This window comes from Musa acuminata, chromosome BXJ1-6, assembly GCF_036884655.1.
Source record: "Musa acuminata AAA Group cultivar baxijiao chromosome BXJ1-6, Cavendish_Baxijiao_AAA, whole genome shotgun sequence".
In the NCBI taxonomy this organism is placed as follows: domain Eukaryota; kingdom Viridiplantae; phylum Streptophyta; class Magnoliopsida; order Zingiberales; family Musaceae; genus Musa; species Musa acuminata.
Window position 1 is genome coordinate 43,708,181 of NC_088332.1, and position 23,722 is coordinate 43,731,902.

Genomic DNA, 23,722 nt, shown 5'->3' on the forward strand with positions numbered 1-23,722 from the left:
CACATGTTGTGCGGAGGGAACCGCTGGTAGATGCCACGAGCAATATAAGCTCACTTTTATAAGGAATCGTTTAGTCATTTGAACCTATTGATCACTTGTCCCACATCACTTGTACTTATGTGATAAGAAGATACTAATTAAAAAAATAAAAAGATGGAGAGAGAGAGAGAGAGAGAATTGAGATCTTATGTATCTTGCTGAAACATTTATGTTCATTTATCCAATCAAACATTTATGTTTATTTATCCTAATGACATCGATTTTATAATAAAAAATATTTTTTTAATATTTTAGTTCTGCATAAACATCAATGTCGACATGGTTGTCGAGCGATGGAATGACCATTTAGAATATTCATCGGTGGTTCTTTTGTCACTCGATAATTGCATTGATGTCGACGAAGATGTAGAGTGGTGTTACTCAACAATTACATCAACGCTAATGCAAATGTTAAACGACTATTTCATCACTTAGTAACTATATCAACGGCGACGTAGTTATCGAGTAATGAAAGGATCGTTGATGCAGATGTCGAATAGTCTTTTCATTGTTCGATAATTGCATCGTTGTCGACATAGATGCAAACTAACCTTTACCTCTCACCATCACTCTCCTTATCCACAACAATCATCACGATCTCCAACAACGTCATTGTTCGTCATCACCAACTGAAACATTAAGATTATCTTTTTATCATTTGTTTTTGGTAAAATCATTTATAATCATAAAAATACTAATGTATCCTTTTAAAATATAAAAATCAAAATAATAAAGCTAAGATAATCTATAATTAGCACTTGTTAGGTTGTAAAAGCCATAACTTGGATGCTGTATTCCACGTGAAAACGTTACGACTCTTCTAGATTTCCAAATTCCAGTAAGGAACCGATTGGAATATGCCTTCTGATGAACGAATGCTAGGCTTGTACGGACGCACAACCACAGGTCATACCTGACGTTTAAACCGATTGGAATATTACCGTTCGTGTCCGCACGCGCATACACACTTTACAAGGAAAAGAAATACCTGACTGACGTTGCTCATCTTTTTCCTCCATTTCCTACGAGTATTGGCCATCCGAGATACAAATTTATGATCCCAGGATTTAACTTTGAGCTTTAGTAATATACATGATCCTTAATTTAAAAGTATCATTAAGCATACTACTTTCATAGACTTAAAAAGAAAGGTGTCAGCATGCATCTCAAGCATTCATATTTCCTAATCCTGCCATTACCAATGCTGAAAGTGAGATATAAAGGTTTATTCTAATCAATTAATCCTCCAATAAGTATATTGCAGATGATGACATACCCATCTCAAATCCTCCAGTATCATACATCCTGATATTGTGACCAGCATATGTTCTCAGAAACCCTTCTTCAATCACTAGGTACAAGAAACTAGGAATCAAATTTATTGTCCATCATGTAGCAAGAACCCAAGAACAAGACATCAATGACAATATATGTGACCAATTACTAAAACAAACCATAAAACAAAATGAAGAATGGTATAACAATTATGAGTTCCAAGAACAAGTAGTCTACCAAGATTCTAAAACAGCAGGAGGAAAAACAACAAAGATGGTAATCACCATACGGGCGCAGATACACAACCATCTCATCTATCATACTGTTTGAGACCTGCAGGTTCAGCTGTTCATCATGTATCCGAATGGGCTGCAAGGATACCACAAAGTACCCAAGCTGCAGGTCATCATCTAGAAGACCTTGGATTTAAATTCCTTTTATAGGCAGAGAAACCGTATAGGTTTTCTGCCCTAGTCAGTGTCAAATGCAAGATATATGATACCCAACACTGCCTCAAATGATAACATATTATACCATCGCATTCGAATCAGCATGAGACAACAGGTTGCTGACATCCTTGGGTGCCTCTCTCACAACATCCGCTTTTCATAGAGCTTCTCCCTCACAATTCACTTCCCTGAAGCGTAACTATGCAGAATTACCTGCACAGGCGTTCAGATGGTGCTGATTTCTTTGCAGTCAGTGGCTGGCAGCACACAAGGCTTTCCACACAGGGACCAACATCCTTACGGGAGGTTGCAATTTCTGCAAATTTAGTAAAGGTCTTCAGAATCGGACATACACTTAAAAGTACTGATCATATGAAGAGTGGCAACACCGATCAGTCGATTACCTGGAAAACTAACATAAGCTCATCCTCGTCACGCAGAATTAAAGCCAAGCTCCAGTGACAAGTTACAGGAGTCACACATTCATTCAACACTGGTTTGAGTATCTTGCTGATGGGGACAAAACGGCGGATGACCCTTCCGCTAAGGAAAAAAGAGTGGATTTAGAAGACCCAAAAAAAAGAAGAATAAGACTAAAATGATAATAAGAAGCCTTTAGAGCCATCTAGAATGAAATCTGTGTCACCATCAAGAAACAGAGAATGCATGTGTTACTTCAAAATCCTATATTGGAGACAAGATGAAAGATAGCTCACGGTGTTAATATCATGTGAGGAACACATAGTTTGACTTTAAGTTAATAGGAATATGCTTTTAAAAAGCAAAAAGAATAACAAAAACAAAGATAAACATAATGACTCAGACATTCAGGTAGAAAATCCATATAAACATCCAGCGGCAGTGAATTCACAAAGTTCATAACCCTCTCTCCTAATTCTTAACCAGCGCCACCTGGACACAACCAGACCCCACACTGTCATTAAACCACAATCAGATGCTCACTTGACCTGGTAAAGGGAGAAAGCTAGTACTATCAATGTGGCATGCAGCAAGAAAAAAAATCTGCTAGATTTTATAGTTAATTAATGATTAGTGATAACGATCACAAGTTTTCCTTTTTTAAAAATTTTATTGATGAAAGCATTGGTTAAACCTAAGAAACACGGACACGGACTTGACGACACGTCATTTTTAATAAAATTAGGACCCGGATACGGTGATGACACATGCATTTTTTAATATATACGCATATATAATATTCGATTAACATGAATTTTGTAGTATTTAAACGTAAATTTTATGAACTCAACAACGTGAACAAATGAATATCTTTATATAGGTTGAAAAAATTAAAATCATCAAATAATATTTAACAGTCTCCAGATACAATTGATATATGTTTCCTAGTGACGATCTCTAGATTTCTTGCGAAACATATGGCCTTCATGTGAGGACCACACGAGCGCAACGCCACACGCGAGTGTCCAACACATGTCGGACACGGACACGTCCACCAAAGGCACGTGCCTATGCTTCTTAGGCTCAAACCATACTATAAGTACAATATATCATGAGACTAAGAAGACAGGAAAATGGATGGTATTTAGATGGAAAACATATAAACGGGCATAGAGCTCTAAATGGTTTGGTAAGATATTTGAAGTTGTGGTCATTTTGGTTGGACTCTACTATAGATTTCTGACGACATTCTCCATGGGGCCCTCTTATCTATTCGTTCTTCGAGCTTCCAACAGCACCAATGAGAAACATGGTGGAACAACATAGTTCTATGTTTCTTTAAATGAATTAGCGAGGACTAAGAGGTTGGAAGTGTTTCCATACAATGCCAACCTAGATAGCACCCACGGGGAACATGCTCTTTATATAAGATAATTTCTGGGAAAATTCACTCTAAAGTCTGGAAAAACACTCATGAGCTCACCTTGCAGCTAGCCATATAAGAAACTGTAAGGAATATAGAAAGCAGTGAAAATCCTTAGCGAGGAACCAAAGAGTACAAAATTCTAATCTAAGAAATAACTTGATGGTACCCAAGAAGATGAAAATAAACGAGGAAAACATAAACTAGGTACCAATGCCATGTCAAGGCATCCAGATGAACTGAAATTTACCTCCAGTAATGAGTTTCAAGTTGAACACCAAATGCTGGCATAATCACCACTGATTCTACAAAATTTAAGAGAAACCATATGTCAGGAATGAGGTCTCCAGCAAAAAAGCCGCAAATCATCTGAACAGTTCTACCTAATACCTACTGTAAACAAATCACACGTAGCCTTACATTGGCTTAAAGCTCATTGACCATCAACCAAGCAATATTGCCTTGTCTTGTATTGTAATAGAGTATATAAATGGGTGCACAAAAGTAGCATTATAGTTATTACATCCAATATGACATAGTTTTGATTTGTTTAACGACAACTATATTATAAAGATATGACTTCTGTTCATGCGAATTAACCAACTCAAGCATGAAAGAGGTATATAATGCATCAAAAGAAAAAAAAAAACTAAAGCACAAAGAAACAGATAAAATATTCTGATACTTTACCTTTCTTGATAGGCTTGTGATGCAGAACTTTGGCCAAGGAAAAACACACAAGAATGCTCCAAATGGAGCTGATACACAATTCCTGTTAGACAAAAATGCTGAAAAATATCAGCAATAACAGCAAGAGCAACATTGTTCCATGGCCTGCCCAAAGAATCATTCTTTAAAATAAGAGGAAAAACATACAGTCTTCCCTGAAATTTGTCTATTGGCAAATAAAAACTACAGATAGACAATATAATATGAGAAATATCAGCCATGAGAAGTCCGGAAGGATGATTAGTGGATACCTTCAACACAACTAAATAGAAGGTAGCTGTAAGAAACACAGCAGCCCCAAAGTATGATAAGAAAATTCGTAATCTACTCTTCTTGACTGTAATATCATGTACATCAATTGCTTCAGATGCACCTTTCCCATTAAGGTGGTTATAGCTGTATTTGCTATTAGAAGCTAGACCCCTGGACATTGTATCTCAATCATCATGGAAATGTTTGACGCCTGAAGTAGGTTATCCCCATCTCATATGCCCACAATATATATATGTACCTTCATAAATAAATAAAAGTGAACTGATTCTCAGTAATTCCTTCTAATCATAGCATCAAAAACTAATTGTCATTTATGAATGCAACAGCATGTCTTGCATACAATCCTAAGATAATGCACTTATAAATATTAGGCTAGTATATGTAGATTATTTCTTTCTTAAGACTAAGAAAAGTTATATTTAACAAAGAATCATTCTTTACTAAGTGATATCTGGAAATAATAAAAAAATATAAGAAATATCATACAAAATTTGCACAGATGTTTTAATCTAGTACAGTGAACAAGTCATAACTATGGAAGGTTCTTAAAGAGAAATAAGGAACCCAAATGGTATGAAATATGAAAACACTGAACTATAATAATGAGTTATAGTTAACATAAATATAACATAGAATTAATTAATAGAAAATCTTGATCATACCAATAGAATTGCCTTAAGCAAGGATCTATGATGACATTGCATCCATTCTTAATCAGATTTAAACTACGTCTTTGATTTAGTGTAGTATATATCTCATCCTTTTTTCATAAAAATAACAAAAAAAATTAAAGAAAGTCAAGAAAAATATAGAAAGTTATTATGAAAGTTCGGACTACAGCAACTCCACATACTCAACTGCATCTCAATGCCCGCATTATAGGTTTTGCAGCAAATTACCACCCTTCTAGCTATTTACTGCCGGATCAAAGGAGGTAAAAACCTGAATCGCCGTAGATTGTTCTATTGGCGAGGAGATCGGATTGAGGCGTTCTGAAGGAAGACCACCCGAAGCTTCCACTGAAGATTGGATCATATGCCTTGTTGAGAAAGGCGATTTACCACGCAAAAACGAATTCATTCCTCTATCAAGATCCAAAAGGAAGCGGAGAGATGGATACCTTGTTTCGGAGAAGCCCTACGCTTCGATTAGGGTTCGAATCGCTCGAACGCGGTGAGTCGTCGACGAGCGCCTCCCCAAACGCCAGGATTGATCTTATCTCGGCCGTTTAAGATGGGAATCCACCCGTGGTAGATCCACTAGCCCGTTAGGTGAACGGATCGGATCGATTTCAATCCAATTCCGTGATTCCTTTTTCGCAGCTCCGATCCGCCTAGCACTTATCGGGTGTTAGTGATGACGTCATAAGCACAGATGGCAACTAATGGGAGGCCCTTCTTGTGTTTGGTCGTTTGGTCAAGTCGCAGGATCAGCATCCTACCTATAACTAGTATATAACGCCGTGGCGATGCGGATTCATCTGTATATATGATCCCTTTACTAATCCGGTTTCCGGATCGGACTGTTGCCACCCTAGTCCGCTCACTTCGATATCGGATCTTGGATAAGGCGGTTCTGGATCCGGTCGGTTACACGTAACAGACACGAGCCTCCTCGGTCGAAGAAGAAGTGAGCGGAGCTGCGCGCTTTCTTCCTCTTCTTCTTCCTCGCGATGGCGTCTAGACCTCCGGAGAAATCGATCTACTTGGAGAATGAGAAAGAAGGTAGTGTTTTCTGTCTTCTCGATTCTATCGATTGCTGGGTTTTCTCGATCTTTTTTTTTTTTCGCTTTCTTGTAGGTGTTCGTGTTGGCTTCCATGCCGAATCGAACACGACGGGAGACGTCTGTTTCGATGAGGGCAGATTGTCTTATTAGCAAGAGATACTATCAAGATTTGCTTCTAAAAAAGGTTTTTTTAATAGCTGATGCTTTTCTTGGCTAATTTCTACATGCTGATGGATCAAAATGGAAAATGGAATGTTAATACATTAGATTAGGGTTCAACAAAAAGCAAATTTCTTTGTTGTTTTTCTTGCATTTTTCTCACTTTATATGGTATTAAATGTCTGTATTGTGTTATTTTCTGTAGAGGAGTGGGCAATAGGATATTTGCTTCATGTTTGATGCCCTTGTTGAATCTGTACTTCTCACCGAAAAAAGAACTTTCGCCTATTAACCTAACTCTAAAAGATTTATCCTATAATGTGTCATCACCTTTTTGAGTTGATTTGGTATTACCATGTACACACAGGTCAAATTTTGTAGCATGATTTACTTTCAATTCTCTGTTTGTGAGAGAATCTATTTATGCTTATTTTCCCAATGAAAGGATTTCCGACGTGGTGGCCCTAAAACATGTACAGAGCTAAATTTCAAGACAAGCATTGATAGTTTATATTGAAGCTACAGATTCTAGTATTGCATCATGAGAAATGCAAGAAATTATCTGTCTTGTTAATGCAATGGCTAGTTTAACTAAGCTGGCAGCACCGTTGCAAGTGTTACTTTCTGCTTCAGTTCTTCAATCTTCAAATAAATGATCTCGTGCTGCTTTACTTTTCCTTCTAAAAATTGTGTACTTAGTACAATTGGCTCAATAACCTTTTTGAGCATTCGAACTCATTCTATGTGCACATATATATGCAATAAATTAGTTTTCATTTTCTTAGTACTGTAGAAAATTCAATAGATATAAACAGTATCCGAGTTCTTTGGCTCTATTGCAACTTGGATATCATGAGTCATGATTGATGTCTAAAACTAGCCTTATCAATGAACCCAAATCTCCTAGATCCCAGATGTCTGGAGTCTCATACACTCTTCTGCCTTCTTTTAGGTCAAGTTGCCTACATGCTAACAAGACCCAAAGCTGCCTCAGCTAGGAGATTAGTACAAACCAGTTTTTATCGGCTGATGGTAAAGTTTATAACCACTTTTCTAAGTGCCACATGCATAACATTTCCAAATTCATTGACTCTATTAAGACTGCATTGTTGTGTTAGATTTTCAATTTTCCAATGAAAACTCCATAGTATCGTTATCTAGTCCTAAAAGGTTCAGTATCATGCAATTCAAACAAGATAGTGGGAAAAGGTGGGGTAATATGTTGAAAGTTTATATCTCCTAGAGAAAACGGATATAACCTTTTGAATTAGGAAGTTCAAAGGAAAACAAAAGAAAAAATTCTTGCTAAATGGTTGTTATGAACTGGAGGTATTACAACTCGTATCAACCGATGCAGATCAAGTAGTATCACTCATCACATAGAAGATTTCTCCTCGTGTAGCATTGAATGGTTACTCAGTTCAAGACTTTTGCAAAGTCTCTTCTTTTTGTTAGTGAGCTAAGCTTGTCTTTTCTTTTTTATTAAAAGCCATTTATACGAGGTGATAATCACAATTGTGATCTAGAAAGAATTAGAACTGTGTCCGGCTCAGTTCTGAACTAACTTGTTCAAGGTTTTATCCTGAGTGCCATGCTAAGCTTGTTAAACATGCCAAGAATGTATGTCCAGTCAAAATTAGAAATAAACTCAAGTCAAAGCCTCATCCCGATTTGGTGGTGAGCAGCTGGAGTAAGATCGATCGCTTAGCCCAATGCTTTACCCAGCACGTATATTACTACATTTTCACTCTCCTCGAGTCCTAAAGTTATTAATGCCAATGAGATTTCATTCATGATAAAAGGACACATTGATGTTAGAACTTCTGCTTTTTTCCTGATCTTGATGCCTGTAGAAGTGATTATATCATAATTCTTTTTGCTAATTTTTAGATCCTAATGATGTTTGTTTACTGCAAGAACTGAAGCCGTAGAAGACCGAAGATGCACCAGCGCAGGGAGATCTCTTGGACCCTAGTCATGAGGCAAAGTAAAAAATTTCCCTGGTGGAGATTGCTGATAGCTGCCTGTATGCCTCAATTTCTATGCAGGTTCTTCATGGTTTCAAGATCACATCAGAAAACCCGATGGCTGCATTCTATGAAAGAACACCCTCTCGCACTTTGACACCACTGGTAAACGTGTTCGATTCAGACGCAGAGGGCACCGACTCCGGTGACTCAAAGGGATCCACTTTCTCCCGGGAGATATGTTCAGCTAAGAATTTCCACACTGATTGATGCTTCCTTTTCATGCCCATGCGTTAAACTAATTTCTCTATCTTGGATTCTCTCTGTGTTTGCTTAAACACACATCATTTATAGGAATGCTTCCAAAGAAACAAAGTCTTGAAAGCAAAGAGAGAAGCATATTGCTTTCCTTCCACTAGGGAAATAAACAACGAGAGAGAGTGGAAGAACAGGTCCACACGTCGTTGCAGAGTGGGTATAGGATCGCAGTCATGCTCGATACACGAGACCGGTGGCCAGCCAACCCTGGGTGGTGGAGTAGTAGCTTGTACGTGAAAGAAGTCTTTAATCTTCCATCATTTGTGGGTACGTACATGACTGCCACTAATTTGTTTGTGTTGCCGAATTCCAACATAAAACATATATTTTTCATCAAATCTTTGGCTCCTCATAATATATATAATATATATATATATATATATATATATAACCAGTGATTTCTGATTTATTTTAAATCGGATTTTTCATTCGAGCATGATTCGTCTTTATTTCTCGAGAAAATTGAAGTGCGATTTGAAAGTGTTTTCATGTTTCGATGACTCTTAACAACGAAACAGGAAATTTTTGTTTTTTGTTTTCGGATGACCAACGAATAAAGAAGCAGAAGGGGACCCGATTGGATCCGCAACATTCTAGTAGGCATTAACTGCGGAGTGTGTAGGCTGGTACGATCGACTCAACCACAAACAGCGGATTAAGTTCACAATCTACGGTCCTGGTGTCATAATGGAGGTGGGTCCGCTGGTAAATGAACGTTCCAAATTTAACCTTCTCGCTGCTCGAAGAAAACTCGGCTTCTTTGGCTCCAAATGGCGAATGCATAGCGGAAAGACTCCAGCGAAGAAGAAGAAGAAGGGAGTCTTCGGTCGTCGGCGCTCCTTGTTCTGGACTTCCGACACCATGCCGACCATCAGATACCGGATAAGGAACGAGTATGGATTGGGGGGCTCGGAGCTCTATGGAGCTGCGGACAAGAATGACCCGGAAGCACTTCTTGAAGGCGTCGCCGCGGCTGGACTAGTCGGCCTCTTGAGGCAGCTCGGCGATCTCGCAGAGTACGTTTCTTCCTGTTATTTTCCATGCGTTCTCGTTCTGAGGCCAGGCATTGTTGATTGGACCATGTCATTTGCCCCTTGTTCCTTTCTCTGGGTTGGTTCCGTAGGTAAATGAGAAGTGAAAGACCGCGTTTATGGATTTATCTTGTGCTTGTTTTCTGATTTTTTTTTTCCATTTTCGTTTTCTTGAATTGCTTTATCGAAATGGTTGCGAATGATGTTTCCTTGGATAGTGCCTTCCATGTTTTGCTTGCGGACAATACGGTTGACTCCATATCTATGCGTACTAACCCTTTGTTTTGTATCTCTTTCTTGTTTCCTTTGTATATTGCGGTAGAGGTAAAGGGGCAATCAGAGACATGATGGAATGTGTGTACTTGGATCGCTTAGGATCAATGTGTAATGGACATGAGAAGTGGATTTCCAATCTATGCCTTCGAGTTAGATCGTTTTGGTATTTTGTCATAAATAAGTCAATGAGTTGAGTTGCTGGAATAGAAGAACAAGGAGCAATTCGATATATTTGTTATTTTTGAAATATGAATGATGGTGAATGAACTACTTGAGTAAATATGCGAGGTGTAATTTGTACTAAGGTTTTAAGACTATTCGTTATAAGGTGTAATACACAAGGAAAATTGGTGTCTTAACAGTGGTCGATGACTAAAGAACATGATTAATTACCCACAAAATCCTAGTTATTCAAATTGCTTAGCTTCTTCTTTTATCCTAGGATATTTACATTGCAGGATAGCATGGATACTACAAGGAACTCAAGTCTACAGTGGTGACTTTTTGCAGGAATTTCTTAATTTTGAAAAGCTGATTATATTGAATACTTAAACCATTACCAGAATTCTGCATTCTGTTCAGTGAAGACATAATTACCTTGGTTTCATCAATGCCATAGGAAGCACAAAGATTCAACAATTTTACTATACATTATATAATTTGGATCATTTTCAGATGAAATTTGTCACGACATCTTCTTAAAAAACTTTTTTGCCAATATGTCATGCTAAAGAACCTCTCTTAATCTGGATAGGTTTATGTCACTCGGTGCAATTGCTTAGCTCTGGGCACAGAATGTAAATTTGCAGATTCACATATTCACAACATTGTGACATGTACAGTTTTTCCCTACAGATTTGCTGCAGAGGTATTCCACAATTTGTATGAAGAAGTGATAAACACTGCTTCTAGAGGGCATAAATTGTTACTTCAAGTCCAACAGCTAGAGACGGATCTAAAATCAATTGGCTTTTCATCTGAGAGTGCCTCTTCGTGTTTGTCTTACAAACAAGGTTAGTTTTGACTTTATGTTTTTTGAAGTTCTAATGTGGACAAAGTAAAATGCAGTCTTTCATTTCTATATGAAGATTTGAACAATGTACCTAAAATCCATCCTAAACAATTTACTTTCCAATTTCTTGAGTCATTGTTTTCCAATGTTTTGCCCACCTCTGACACCATATAAAAACACCAAAGGTTTAAAATATTAGCACAGGTTTCTAAATTTAGCCACAAATCTCACTTTTTGCTTGATATAAGCTCCATTGTTCAGAAGGTATTGCACTTTATCTGCTGCATATCATACATGTGCGAAACATGCATCCAAGACATTTTTAAATCATTTTGTTATATTTAAGCTTGGGAGCTTTGGACAATGCAACTTGTCGATTATCATCTACAATGATTTTTCATAAACATAGCATGTCATTATTTAGTTGCCATGTATATTTATTCTGAAACTTTATGTAATCATGCCAAAGTGCTGATTACATTCGCAAAGTGCTGATGTCGCCCTATTGTCACGGACTTAGCTGGTTTTGCCTAAGTCGTGCGGCACCATTACATGTCCGTCCGCAAAGGTCAGTCTCCACGAAGCCTCCCATGGTCCCTTAGAACCCACAAAAGAGAGAACGAGATAGAGAAAACGCCTCACTCGGGATCCACAAGCAAACATCTCCGAAAACACTTCATAGACAATACAAATTACAAACAAACTTTACAAGCTCTGAATAGTTGCACAACAAAGAGTCAAAATGATCCATTACAGATCGAGAATCTCTCACAAGTGTCCACATGACACAACCTTTATTTACAATCCTAAAGCGGTCACCAAACCCAACTAAAATGAGATTATTAAGCCTTCGGCTGTCCCTCTACATGCTAGGCAAAGAATGAACATACCAAAAGACACAGACATATATAAGCATTACATCGAACATCCTGTTTAGAAGTTTGTCTGTGACACTATGTAACACATTATCCTAGGAGTTCATGCCATGACTGTCGAGTGAAAGGAATATGATTTACGTTTGTAGCAACTGTCGACTTGAGTAAATCTGCATTGAGGTTAAACATCAACTGAAATTTATTTAAGTTGCAAGTAACTTTTATACATATAAAACAATAATTTTGAAGCTCCTGTAGTGAACTCATTGATTCATAAAACAAAACTAGCCTTTAATTTCAGAAGACACCAGATGATTAGTACAATATCTTATCATTTTGCAGGTATTGATTGGCACTGTAATCTCCAAATAGACCATAATATAATTACTCCCGGAGATATGCCTCACTTCATCATGGAAACATACAGAGAATGTCGTGGTCCACCACAGTTCTTTAAGCTAGACAAGTATGGTATTATTCTAGTTATTTGTTTATCCAATGTGAAAGTGCATTATTTATAAACTACTACTTCCTTGCTTCCACAGATATGATCTTGCTGGTGCTGGAGCATGTTTGAAGAGATATACTGATCCATCTTTTTTTAGAATTGAGTTGGCCTCCAGACCGGTGGAAGACAATGCTCAATCAGAAAAAAGAGCTTGCAAAATAAAGGTGAGCAATCAAGAAAACTTTCATAATGGCTTGCGAAGAATGATACTCCGTTGCACTCTCTTTAAGGTAGGGTATAATTTTTCATGTAGAAGAGTAGTTCATAGAAAATGAACATACAAACAATGAGCCAATGTCGTGATGTTAACTTTGACTTTGTCCAGATTATAACTTTAATGGTGGTTGTTCTTAAACTCAACCCCTATCCATGTATTTGTATTCAGTATTGTGTCATATAGAATGAAATTTTGGTATTTATTAAGAATAAAATCATTTCACAATAATTTCCTCAGAGAATTACCCAATTTGAATTGATCAAAGAAACAAAATAATACCATAGGTCGACCTTACATATCCCACAAAATTAATAAACAGCAGAGATAGTGTTTGTGTTAACCAGTAAAAGACCAAATTAACTGTTTCCATCGTCATCAAGAGAAGTTAAATTCTGCAAACATCTATGTTATGTTACTTTCATGGTCCTTAGAGGCATTATGTTTATTGTCATGGTATCGCATTTTGGAATTTTTTTAATTATATACTTGTTCTGATCCAAGTTTTACATAGTTTAATCAAGAATTATATTATCTTCATATTCACTACTCACTTATTACAGCCAGCCTCTCTGCCTTATTCTGGCAACAAAATCAGCATTAAGTGACAAAGAATTGATATATGTCCAGAAACTGTTGATTACAAGTTTAGTTACAGCTTAATAATTTATACTTTCATCTGTAAATCCATCCCAACGGTGATTTTAGTAAACTCTTGTTATTGTGTCTAATTTTCTGCGTAAGCACAATAAGCTTCAACTTGACATTATATCCAATCTTCTGATGCAGAATTGTTCTTGTAGACTTTTCTCTGCTTTGGTAAGATCTTTTATCAGTGAAACTTATTGTCTTCATTCAAAAACTAAGGAAAAAAATACCACTTTTTCTCTATTCAGAAGAAGGTATCATACTCCTTTAATGGTGAATCACCTGAACCTTTTGTGATGCCTTGCATTGATTCCAGGTATTTGTCTTTATTTCCTGAACCCTTCATAGATGATAGAACTATTCATCATCCAAGGTTCTTTCTTTTGGTATAACTTGATTGTTGTATATAGATTGCAGCCTGCTATTTGTGACCAATCTTTTGTTAAAGTACATTTGGAACATGTCAAGTTGAAACCAAGACAGCTGAATGAATCAGTTATCCATAGATTAAAAAATTACATGGAGGATCATATCGATTTTCATCGAGTAGTGCAGCAGTTGCTTTCTCAATCATCTGTAAACCAATCTGTCATGATGAAATCTACTGACTCGGGTGAATCTGTTACTGAGGTGCATAAAATGGTAGCTGATGCATCTTACAACATAGAGAAAAACTGGAACCCATCTACTTCCAAGCAGGAAATGACAACTGCAAGTGACTTGGAGAAGCAGGAAACAGAAAGGAAGGGCTTATCAGGCAAAGAGTCTGAACCAGCTAGTGAACTAGGAATAGAGCATCCTATCTATTCCGTGATGGAGGAAAAGAGAAAATTTTCCAAGAGTGGAAAGAGAACTGAATGCCATTCATATGACTCTCAGGAAGTGAACTCAAATATTTTACCTGCTCAGGAATTCATTCAAAATGGATTTTCACCTGATGCTGAATGCAGATCAGAAAACAGTTCTGATGGCTATCTTTCTGATGAGATTTCTAGTGAGTTGGATAATTACATGGATGCGCTTACTACCGTAGAATCAAATAAAGAAACAGATATTGAGAATCTGGGTAAACTGGATTCAGTTTTTAATAGCATTGAATCTCGAGAAACAGATTCTGATACTAATGAGGAACAGGAAGAGTTGAAAGCTCAATATCTTGAACAATATTCTATCGAAAACTCTACTTCGTCGCCAGGTTTCGGCACAATATTCAGGAAAGGATCTGCAAATCCTTCCTTCTCAGATACTTTAGGTCACTTAGCTGCACAGTTGCTAGAAGAGAATAAGAATGACTCTGGTTTTCCTGTGGATTCAGATGTTGGCCTAGGTGAAACTAATGAAATCCATTTTGATCAGCCGTATGATAAGCAGGTAAAATGTGAATTTTCAGACCATTTACTTGTAAGCGGAGCATGTGATGTCATGACATTAGATATTCCTACCTCCGCTGTACATGGAGAAGCATATCCTAGTTTGTGTACCACAGACTCAACTCTCACGATCTCATTGGTTACTGTGGGCATGAATGAGACAACTCCTCTTGAGAAAGTACCTGACCAAGTTGTCATCCATTTGGATGGGGAGTTACAGTGCAAAAAAAAGAACTCTGAACTTTCTTCTCAAGAAAGAAGTAACATGATACACAGAGAGCTTGCTAAAAACCCTGGCGTTGTGTCTGATTCTCTACACCATATGATGGACCAAAATCTCTCGAGGAAAGATGATATTACTAAAGAAATTGATTCTGACAATTCTATCAAGGAGCAAAGTTCACATGACATAGCGAGCACAAAAAATGGGACTGTGCTTCATTCACAGAAACAACATGAAACCACTCTCGAAAGAGGTATCACAGGTATTGTAGTTTCACCTGCTTCATTTAGTATGAATGGTGTGAAACTTCTGGAGTTAGCAAAACAAGATCAAGGAGCTTGTTTCCTTGTGAAGCCTGTTATATTGGATCCAGAATCAGGAAATGTCATTACAAGTGATGATGGTTTATCATCTTCAAAATCAGTACTAATTCTCGAACATGTTGATGCGTTGACTACAGGAAAAACACCTATTTCTATCATGTCACACTTTGAGGAGGATACTCTGTATGGCACAGATAAATCTCAGCAGAGCTGCACTGGAGAAGAAGCGTTTCCTGATAACATGCATTTCCTGTCTGGTAAGTTAAAGAATGATATGATGCAGGGATCAATGCATACTGTTGATCTCAGGGTTGTGCCTCATAAATCAACAATGTCAGACACACAGAAGAATGTGGAGAACATTAAATCATGTAATGGTAACACATCATGTCAGAATGATGTTGCTCATATCTACAATGAGAATGGTGATCAATCAATTTGTTCTCCAGATGTTTGTAGCTTCAATTTAGAGTTGCAGCAACAAGTGGTTGCTGATGGCACATATCTAGGTGAGAGAATCCATAAAATCATTGAACAAACTTGTTCAGAGGATGCAACACAGTTGGATTATTCAAGTTCTACATACATCTGTACCTCTTCAGTTAAACAAGCTTTGTCTTCTCCATCTTTAATTCCAGCAGAAACATTTGGGACTAAAATTAGTTCCGGTTTAGAACCTCTGCAAAAGTCTTCTCCTGAGAATTTAAAGGAGATCATTCCAGAAATTGTCCTTGTAAAGACTGCAGAAACATTTGAATTTTTTGGAAAAGAATCGAGCAGGGATCCTGACAACGTCTCTCTCATCCAAGATGAACAGCAGCTTAAGTCTTCTGCTCCTCATTCTGTTGAAGATTCATCTGCCAAACAAAGTACTGGTATTTACGCAACTGAACTTGCTGACAAGAAGATCCCTGTGGATTCTTCAGAAAGTGAATGCCCTATTGATTCAAAAGCATCTATATTGTGTCCCGCCAAGAGTTCAAATGATTACATGGTACTTGCTGAGCCTTCAGGACTATCTCAAAATGTGTCCGAATCACAAGGTGATGGTGAGCTAAACTTGATTTTGTTACAACAAGACTGTAAGCATCTTGAACCTTTTGAAGAAATCTCATCAACTGAAAATGAACTGCTGTATGTTGCACACAATCCACGAGAATCAGTTCCCCATATCAATGACAGTGATGTTAGTTTTAGTGAACCTAACATTCCTTCATCAAAGGAGATCATATCAGGTCGACTTTATCATGAAGGATTTTTTCTATTTCAATGCAATTGTATAGCTGATACAATACCACAACAAGCTTCTGAACAACAGCCAGAATTAGCTTCTGGTTCACCACTTCTAGAGAATTGTGCTACATCAGAAAATACTGAAGCCATATCACAAATTGCTCATCTACCACCAATACCATGGGGATTGACAAAGCCTCCACTGATTTCTCTCGTGTCCAGTAGGAATGTGGCACAACCACCAAGTGGATCAAATCTTGCCATATCATCAATATCTGCTGTTCAGAATGAACCTTCACAAAAGCTTCTAGCTACAGGGATTGAAATAGCAGAGTCAGATTATCTTGTGCGGTCTCAGAAATCATGTAAAGTACCAGCAAGTGTCAAGGAGAGCTATGAACATGATACCTTAGACTCAGATGGAAAAATCACGAGGCCAGCTTTAGAGTCACTACTTGAAGAGGACAAGCAAGTATATGACCACAATGCTATTGGAGAAGGTATCTGGAAGTCAACAGAAGTGCCATCAACTGGGGAAAATAAAAGCTCTCAAGATGTTCCTGTGTTACCAAGTGATGAAACACAACCTTCAAAATTGTCAGAGGTAACACCATGTTTGAATGAGAAAACTCAAGATTTAGATTCAAGTAGATCTCAGAATGGGGCTGCAAATTCAGATAGAAAGTCCCCCATCCCATTTATAGTAGCTTCAGCTGTTGAGGTGCACAAATTCATCCATGAAGTTACTGGTTCTGCTGTACCCCCAAGGCTTCCACCACTGCCCATGACAAAATTTAAGAACCCTAGACATGGATTTCTTTCTACAGAAGAAAAAAGTTCATCCACTGTACATGATTCAACCACAGAGACTTCAGAGAACGAGAAACCAACAACAAAAATTCACCCAGCTATCCATAGGCCTAATGACCCCCTGATTGAGGCAATTGTATCTCATGATAGAAGCAAGGTGCATAATTTATCTTCTACGAAGTGCTTTAAGAAACATTTGGTTTCTTTTCTAGGAGAACAACTTCATTGACAAGTTTACGGTTGAGGAAAGAGCTCTGACATAGAAATTTGTTATGATGTCTACTTTAAACTGATGATTGCAGTTGAGGAAGGCACATGAGCTAATTCGTTCTTCAGCCATGCCAAAATCTGATGAAACAGGGTCATTTCTTGAGCAGATAAGAAACAAGGTTGGTGTGTCATAATTCAAACAAGGCAAAATGTCTTCAATCATCACCTACTGATGAACTCTACTTTTTCAGTCCTTCAGCCTGAAACCAACAGTAGCACCGGCAGTTAGGTTCAAGGGTGGCCCTCCAACAAACCTAAAGGTTATCGCCATTTTGGAGAAAGCAAATGCAATCCGTCAGGTTTGTGTATTAGTCTGCTGTTACGTATGATCCCTCTTTCTTGAAATCTCATTCTCTCCTAAATTACTTCTTGATACAGGCATGTGCTGGAAGTGATGAAGACAACGACGACGACAATGATGAAGATAGCTGGAGTGATTCATAAGAATCACTGATGAAAATATCAAATGGATTAACTTTGCTGTTTATCGAATATCGCCTATTGAGATACAGTGAAAGAATGAATGGATTTTGCTCAAAGATGGGAATCAAGTTCACATCTGCAATGTACATGATGTGGGATTTTCTTCTACTTGTATGATCTTCTTTTTTGTTAAAAGAAAATGTATCTTATGATGAGGTCATTGTTGGTTGTAAAAGTTTGTAAGAGAGATGTAATTTGTGTCCCTTCAAAGTTAAAAGAGTTGTTTTTCTCTGTCTTCCCCTAAAATTAAGTGTAGCATAAATAATTAGTCATTTTTGTATTTCTTCCTCTAAAATTAAGTTTCGCATTTATATATCCCTGCAAATATTAAAAATTCATAAATATGTAACTACAGTTAATGTTCATCAATTTTATCATTAATATAATGATGTGGAGGCTTTATTTTACATTAGCATTCCTTCATAAATATGTTATTATAGATGCTTGTTAAAAGAAAATTGTTGCATCCAGTTTATGGGTTCCTACAAAACATGTGACTCTCCAACTCTTCAATTGCTCTTAGATTATTGTAACCTTATCAATGATAAAAAAAAATAATTAATTTTTAATATTTTAAAGGTATTGATAATTATGACTTATAATAGTTATTATAAGTTTATTGAATTAATACTAATGGGATGATACTAAAATATAAGAAGGATTTAGACATGTATATATACTTCTATATACATCAATGGAGAGATTTCTGCTAAATTAGAATTTGTAGAGGGAAATATATTTAGATTCATGCTATAATGACCCCCGAGTAGAGCAGCGGTTAGCGAACCGAGTACTCTTCTTACCTCATCAACCTGCAGGCGATCTGGATCAGACGGTTGTAAATTTCTGGGCCCATATAAGGCGCCCAATAGCGTTAGATGCAGACCTAAGTGGCCTGTATCGCGTGATCTGCGGTGCGTGTAAGCAACACCTCACCTCCCTCTGCGCTTCCAAGTGCGTTCGCGACTCCACTTCCCCTATAAAATATGATGGATGTAACCTTAGCTCTTTCTTTTGGCTTTCTTCTTCGTCGTCGTCGTCTTCGGATTCTTCCATTTTATGGACAAACGCCTCCTATCGACGAAGTATATAGGGAGATACGGCCGTGTCGCCGCCGAGACGATCCGAAGAGCCAAGGTCGCGAAGCCCGCCCTCAAATCGCTGGCTCCGGGCAACGTGGAGTCTGCCGCCGCCGCCGCCTCCTCCAGAGGCACCGGCCGGGGGATGGACGAAGGGGAGCGGCTGGAGAGCCGCGTCCCCCTGAGGGACGTGGTGGCCGACTGCACCCGCCGGTGGTTCCAGGACGCGCTCAAGGAGGCGAGGGCCGGGGATGCCGCTATGCAGGTCCTTGTTGGTCAGATGTACCATAACGGTTATGGAATCCCGAAGAACGAGCAAAAGGTGAGGGTTATCGATGTCGTTTTGTGTTCTTGAAGCATGATTTGTAGCACGCCGGAGTTTCTTGAGATGTAGGTTTGTTAATTTAGGGTAACTCGTTGGTCTCGGCTACAAAGTCGCATATTTAGGGTTCTCTTTTTTATTTATAGGAACTTGGTGGTCAGGGGTTCGATCGCGGACCGTACTAATAGCATAAGAGAGAAGATATGCTTTTGATTTCTGAGATAAAAAGGGAATATGCTTTTAATTATTGTGTCTTTTGGGTTGTCTGAACCCACAGGCAACTGATAACGCACAAAAGATGAACGAAGATTGTGTGAGGCAGCTTTGAAATAGAGGAAATTGTAGAGGCATCTGCATCTCGATATGTTGGTTGATAAATTTCTGCCTGATCATAGTCTTTTGGCTGTTTGATCCAACAAACTAAATTTTAGTTGCTAGGATATCCGAAAGAGAAGCTTGAGTCTCCTGGAAACCACTAGCAAATACTGTTAATTTTGGTTTTTTATTCATATCACATTGCTGGTGATGCAATCATATGACAGCCTACGCATGTGGCCTCATAGAACACATTTAGAACTTTGAGACTGTTTAACGTAGTGATAGCCTCAAAAAATGGAGTTCAGCTTTCTTGCATACCCTTCTTTAATAAGTTGACTGATTGTATCTCTTTAGATGAAATACTATAGGTAATAATACACCTGAAGATGTTCACCATGATATTCTGGATCTACTTTGACAGGATTAGTCCAGACTTCAGAGGTTGATTTTTCAAAAATCACATTTTTTCGTTTGGATTTTAGCAAATATGAACGTAAAGGAAAGAAATCGTAGTCTAATTACACTATGATCAAAGTTTCTCCGCATGATGTGCTGAATTTATAGAGCAATACTATGTTGTTACAAGTGCCGTGGACATGACTTTAAGGTCCAAACTTGTGGAGGTAGATCTATATTGAGGGAGTCAGAATCATGTTTGTGGTTTGGAAAGCCTATATACAAGTTTAGATGTTGGGTATCTATCATTGAGACCTTTTTTTGGAACTATTCCAGGAGACTTTTATTTTTTTCATCACTTGATGCTTGGACGTTAGTGCATTTCTGGACTGTCCAGGAGACTCGTGACTTTGAATGGACAAACAATCATGCCATCAGTATCCAAGTTTTGAAACTTCTGTGCTGCAGCTGCTCTTTAGGTGAAAATGAATTACCCATGAAAAATTTTAGGGTGATGTCAACCTCTCTAATACCTGATGTGGGCCAAATATGCGCAGGGACTCGGTCAGGTTCAAAACAGCAGATCTTTGTGAGTGACCAAATAACCCTGAAAAAAAAGGCCTTTGTGAGAGACTGAATAACTCTGCTTTTTTTTTCCAGGGTTGATTATGTCCACTCAAATAGATTTTTTTAAAGTTGTAAGTCAACATGACTTGTGTGCTAAGTCCAATTAACCCTTTGAGGCAATTGTCTAACTTGTCAACTAGATAGATTTAGAAATATGTATGTGCAATTATGAGAAACAATTCTTTTAAAGATTGTAAAATCCTTACAAGTTCCGTCAAATTTTAAAAGTTTTATAACTAGATATGACTTTTTTATAAAAAAAATTGTTGAAACGAATGTTCAAGAAACACATTTGTGAAATTCCTTAAGTGGATCTGTTTTTTCAGGCACATGCATGGATCACAAAAGCATCCAACTATCGTTCATCAGTTTGGAAGGTTAGTGACAAGCGTCCAGGTAATGTTCCACATGTTTTTCCTCCCTTTTCTTTTTTTGGTACAGACATGCTAGAAAGTTTGGGGTCTGTGCATGTGTGTGTGTGTTTTTGTGACATATTTTTGCTGTAGTAGCTTTCATAAACTATAATCTTCCTTGTCTTTGTTTGAATGTATTGTTATTTTTGATAGGTTACAATGCCAGTGACTCAGATTCTGAGGAGGAGAAGATTAACATTAAACCATGATCAAAGAAACTTGAATTTGAAGAAAGAATTTTAAAGTAAGTTATGTATGTCTATTTTCATATCATTATTGAAGCTGAGCTTCTAGTTGGATTGATGTTCTATTGGGTTCAAGGGGTAAAGCGATCAGTGACCAGGACTAAAATGTTATTTCATGTTTATTGTAGAAATAAAGTATACTAGATGTGTGAGGAGGAAAAATGACAAAATTGATGCTTGAATGAGTTTTGATTGATAATTCATAAACATGTCTAGCCACTTTTAGAGGTGGAGTTCCAAGTTTCTGTGTGCTTCATTCTTTTCTAATAAATTATTAATTTTTTACACATAACCAGCATTACGAGCTTAAGTCTTTCTTTTGGATGCCTTGAGGTCGATGAGGCAGTCCACATATTGGATCTAATAGCAAAGAGACCAAAACATCAAGACTGTGAAAAACAGGTTCAGATAGAATTGGTAGGCAAGCTCTCATGACAAGTTGTTTGTACCCGTCACGTGTATGATTTTGGGTTGAGATGATAGAGTGGCAGGAAGAATCTTAGTTTCTCCAGAAATATTTGTGCTTGTGCTTGTTATGATTGGAAGTCTCAAATAATTTGAATGTTCCAGAGCATGTTTTAATATATCTTTTTTCACCTTTTTTTTTTCTGTAAGTTGATTGTTTGGTGAAGTTGTGTTTAGTTTCAAATTATAATTACTGGGGTTTTTGTGTCCTTCCTACAAATTTCTTTGGGCATGTATGTCTGAGTTGGATACCTGAGTATGTGATTACGAGTTAGACACTCGTCGATCTCTTTGGTTATGTACTTTAAATAGCAAGAAAGAGGACTTCTTTTTGCTTCTTGATGCTTCTTATAGGCAAATGATATCGATTTTTTGCATTTTAAGAACATAGGTCATATCATTCAGAATCTGTTATAGTAATATTTCTCATGCTTGTTGTTGTTGTTGTATGCTCGTTGCCCCTCTCCTTTTGTCTCCATGCTACATTGCTCACCCACACATGTGGCTATTCCATTCTCATGTTTCTCTACATTCAACAGACTTGTTGCCCCTCTCCTTTTGTCTCCTGGCTACATTGCTCGCCCACACATGGCTATTCCATTCTCATGTTTCTCTACATTCAACATACTTGATGCCTCAATGGTCCCACGGTGAGGAAGTGATGGGTTCATAATATCCATGAATAGATAACCTAGCAAATTTTTTGCAACTTTTGGGCTGTACAGGGTTCATATCATTTGTATCGTGTCGAGACATATGTGCTGACAATTTGCTGAAATATATCTTGCTGCTGACACTAATATATAACGATAGTTACATACTGGATCTCACTTTGCAGCCTTTAGGAGGTGGGATATAACGACTGTACGACAACATATTAATTGACTAGATTTATTGAAGTTTGTTATATATTAAGTGTAGTTGCTAACTCTCATATTTCGTTTGTTCTGCTTGCTTCTTGTCAATAGCTAATCCACATCCATTGGCTGTGTCTTCTCAGTTGGCATGCTTATGGCTAAGTCAGGTGTGTGCCGATCACAATAATCATCGGGATTTGTTGGAACCTTGTGCAAACCCATAATCAGTGCTTCAACATCTGCTCATTGTCTTTCTTGCCTGTATCACTTTTTGGTTTCCAGGAACTGTATGATCATATTGTATGTACTTTGTTCTTCAAGTTTCAGAATTCCTCCATGGCTTTTATTTAGGCCATGACATTTTTAAAGGAGTTTTATGTGGACATACTGACCTGTTTAAATGTGTGATTCTTTTTTTTTTTTGTATCATTCGAGCCTTTTTAGTATTTTGAGAGGTCTCCCCTTAATCATACCCGACAACAGGCGTGGCTCAAGTCATCACCCACAGGCTAAGGAGGCCACACCTCAAGCACAATTTGCATCTGGACATGTGTGTAGCTCTCATTATAATTGCATTGAGACGAGCATCCAGGAAGCTTGAATGCTACATTGAAAGCTCCAAGAGAAGTCCAAGCTGCAACTATTGCATGCTTCCAGTGGACTTTGGTGGTGTGGGGAGAAATCTTATGTCAAGCTCGGTATTCGGATGGAGACTCAAAGTCAATATGCAGATTACGAAGGTTTCATGCACTTTCAACTATGATTTCAACTTCAGGATATTGTGGCCAGAGTTGTTCATGTCATGGAATTGTTGCAGCTGAATCCAGTGGTAAAACACACAGATTGGTAGGGGTTGGTAAAACACAATAGTTAGAGATCTAACTCGAGAAATTGCTTCGTTGACACGAGATAGAGGATGAATGTGTGAATTGACCGTCGAGAGAAT

General features: G+C 37.7%; 3 protein-coding genes across 17 annotated transcripts; 2 read left to right on the forward strand and 1 right to left on the reverse strand.

The window, feature by feature from the left end:
• Nucleotides 1-1,395: 1,395 nt before the first annotated feature.
• LOC135581489 (uncharacterized) lies at nt 1,396-5,868 on the reverse strand. 6 transcript variants are annotated; one of them, XM_065189234.1, is made up of 7 exons: nt 5,729-5,819; nt 5,467-5,627; nt 4,587-4,846; nt 4,297-4,378; nt 3,857-3,911; nt 2,168-2,306; nt 1,396-2,079 (listed from the first exon to the last, which is right to left on the reverse strand). In XM_065189234.1, the coding sequence occupies exons 3-7, from the start codon at nt 4,764-4,766 to the stop codon at nt 2,014-2,016; spliced, it is 522 nt and encodes a 173-aa protein (XP_065045306.1). In that variant the 5' UTR covers nt 4,767-4,846; nt 5,467-5,627; nt 5,729-5,819; the 3' UTR covers nt 1,396-2,013. The 6 variants fall into 6 exon arrangements, with proteins under 6 accessions (XP_065045306.1, XP_065045305.1, XP_065045308.1 ...); XM_065189233.1 differs by having other exon boundaries at nt 5,551-5,627; nt 5,729-5,810; XM_065189236.1 differs by having other exon boundaries at nt 5,467-5,647; nt 5,729-5,801.
• A 266-nt stretch (nt 5,869-6,134) lies between these two features.
• LOC135677198 (SCAR-like protein 1) lies at nt 6,135-18,278 on the forward strand. Of its 9 annotated transcripts, none has more exons than XM_065189240.1 (13): nt 6,135-6,332; nt 6,408-6,518; nt 7,446-7,525; nt 8,411-9,045; nt 9,297-9,794; nt 10,941-11,098; nt 12,315-12,438; nt 12,518-12,644; nt 13,591-13,658; nt 13,753-17,458; nt 17,604-17,690; nt 17,763-17,870; nt 17,950-18,278. In XM_065189240.1, the coding sequence occupies exons 5-13, from the start codon at nt 9,466-9,468 to the stop codon at nt 18,013-18,015; spliced, it is 4,773 nt and encodes a 1,590-aa protein (XP_065045312.1). In that variant the 5' UTR covers nt 6,135-6,332; nt 6,408-6,518; nt 7,446-7,525; nt 8,411-9,045; nt 9,297-9,465; the 3' UTR covers nt 18,016-18,278. The 9 variants fall into 9 exon arrangements, with proteins under 9 accessions (XP_065045312.1, XP_065045314.1, XP_065045317.1 ...); XM_065189242.1 differs by having other exon boundaries at nt 9,338-9,794; XM_065189245.1 differs by having other exon boundaries at nt 9,344-9,794.
• A 775-nt stretch (nt 18,279-19,053) lies between these two features.
• On the forward strand, nt 19,054-23,161 carry LOC103989686 (uncharacterized). Of its 2 annotated transcripts, none has more exons than XM_009408617.3 (4): nt 19,054-19,455; nt 21,123-21,192; nt 21,363-21,453; nt 22,920-23,161. In XM_009408617.3, exons 1-3 carry the CDS (start codon nt 19,114-19,116, stop codon nt 21,416-21,418), a joined length of 468 nt encoding a protein of 155 aa, XP_009406892.2. In that variant the 5' UTR covers nt 19,054-19,113; the 3' UTR covers nt 21,419-21,453; nt 22,920-23,161. The 2 variants fall into 2 exon arrangements, with proteins under 2 accessions (XP_009406892.2, XP_018683035.2); XM_018827490.2 differs by having other exon boundaries at nt 21,123-21,173.
• The last annotated feature ends 561 nt before the right edge of the window (nt 23,162-23,722 follow it).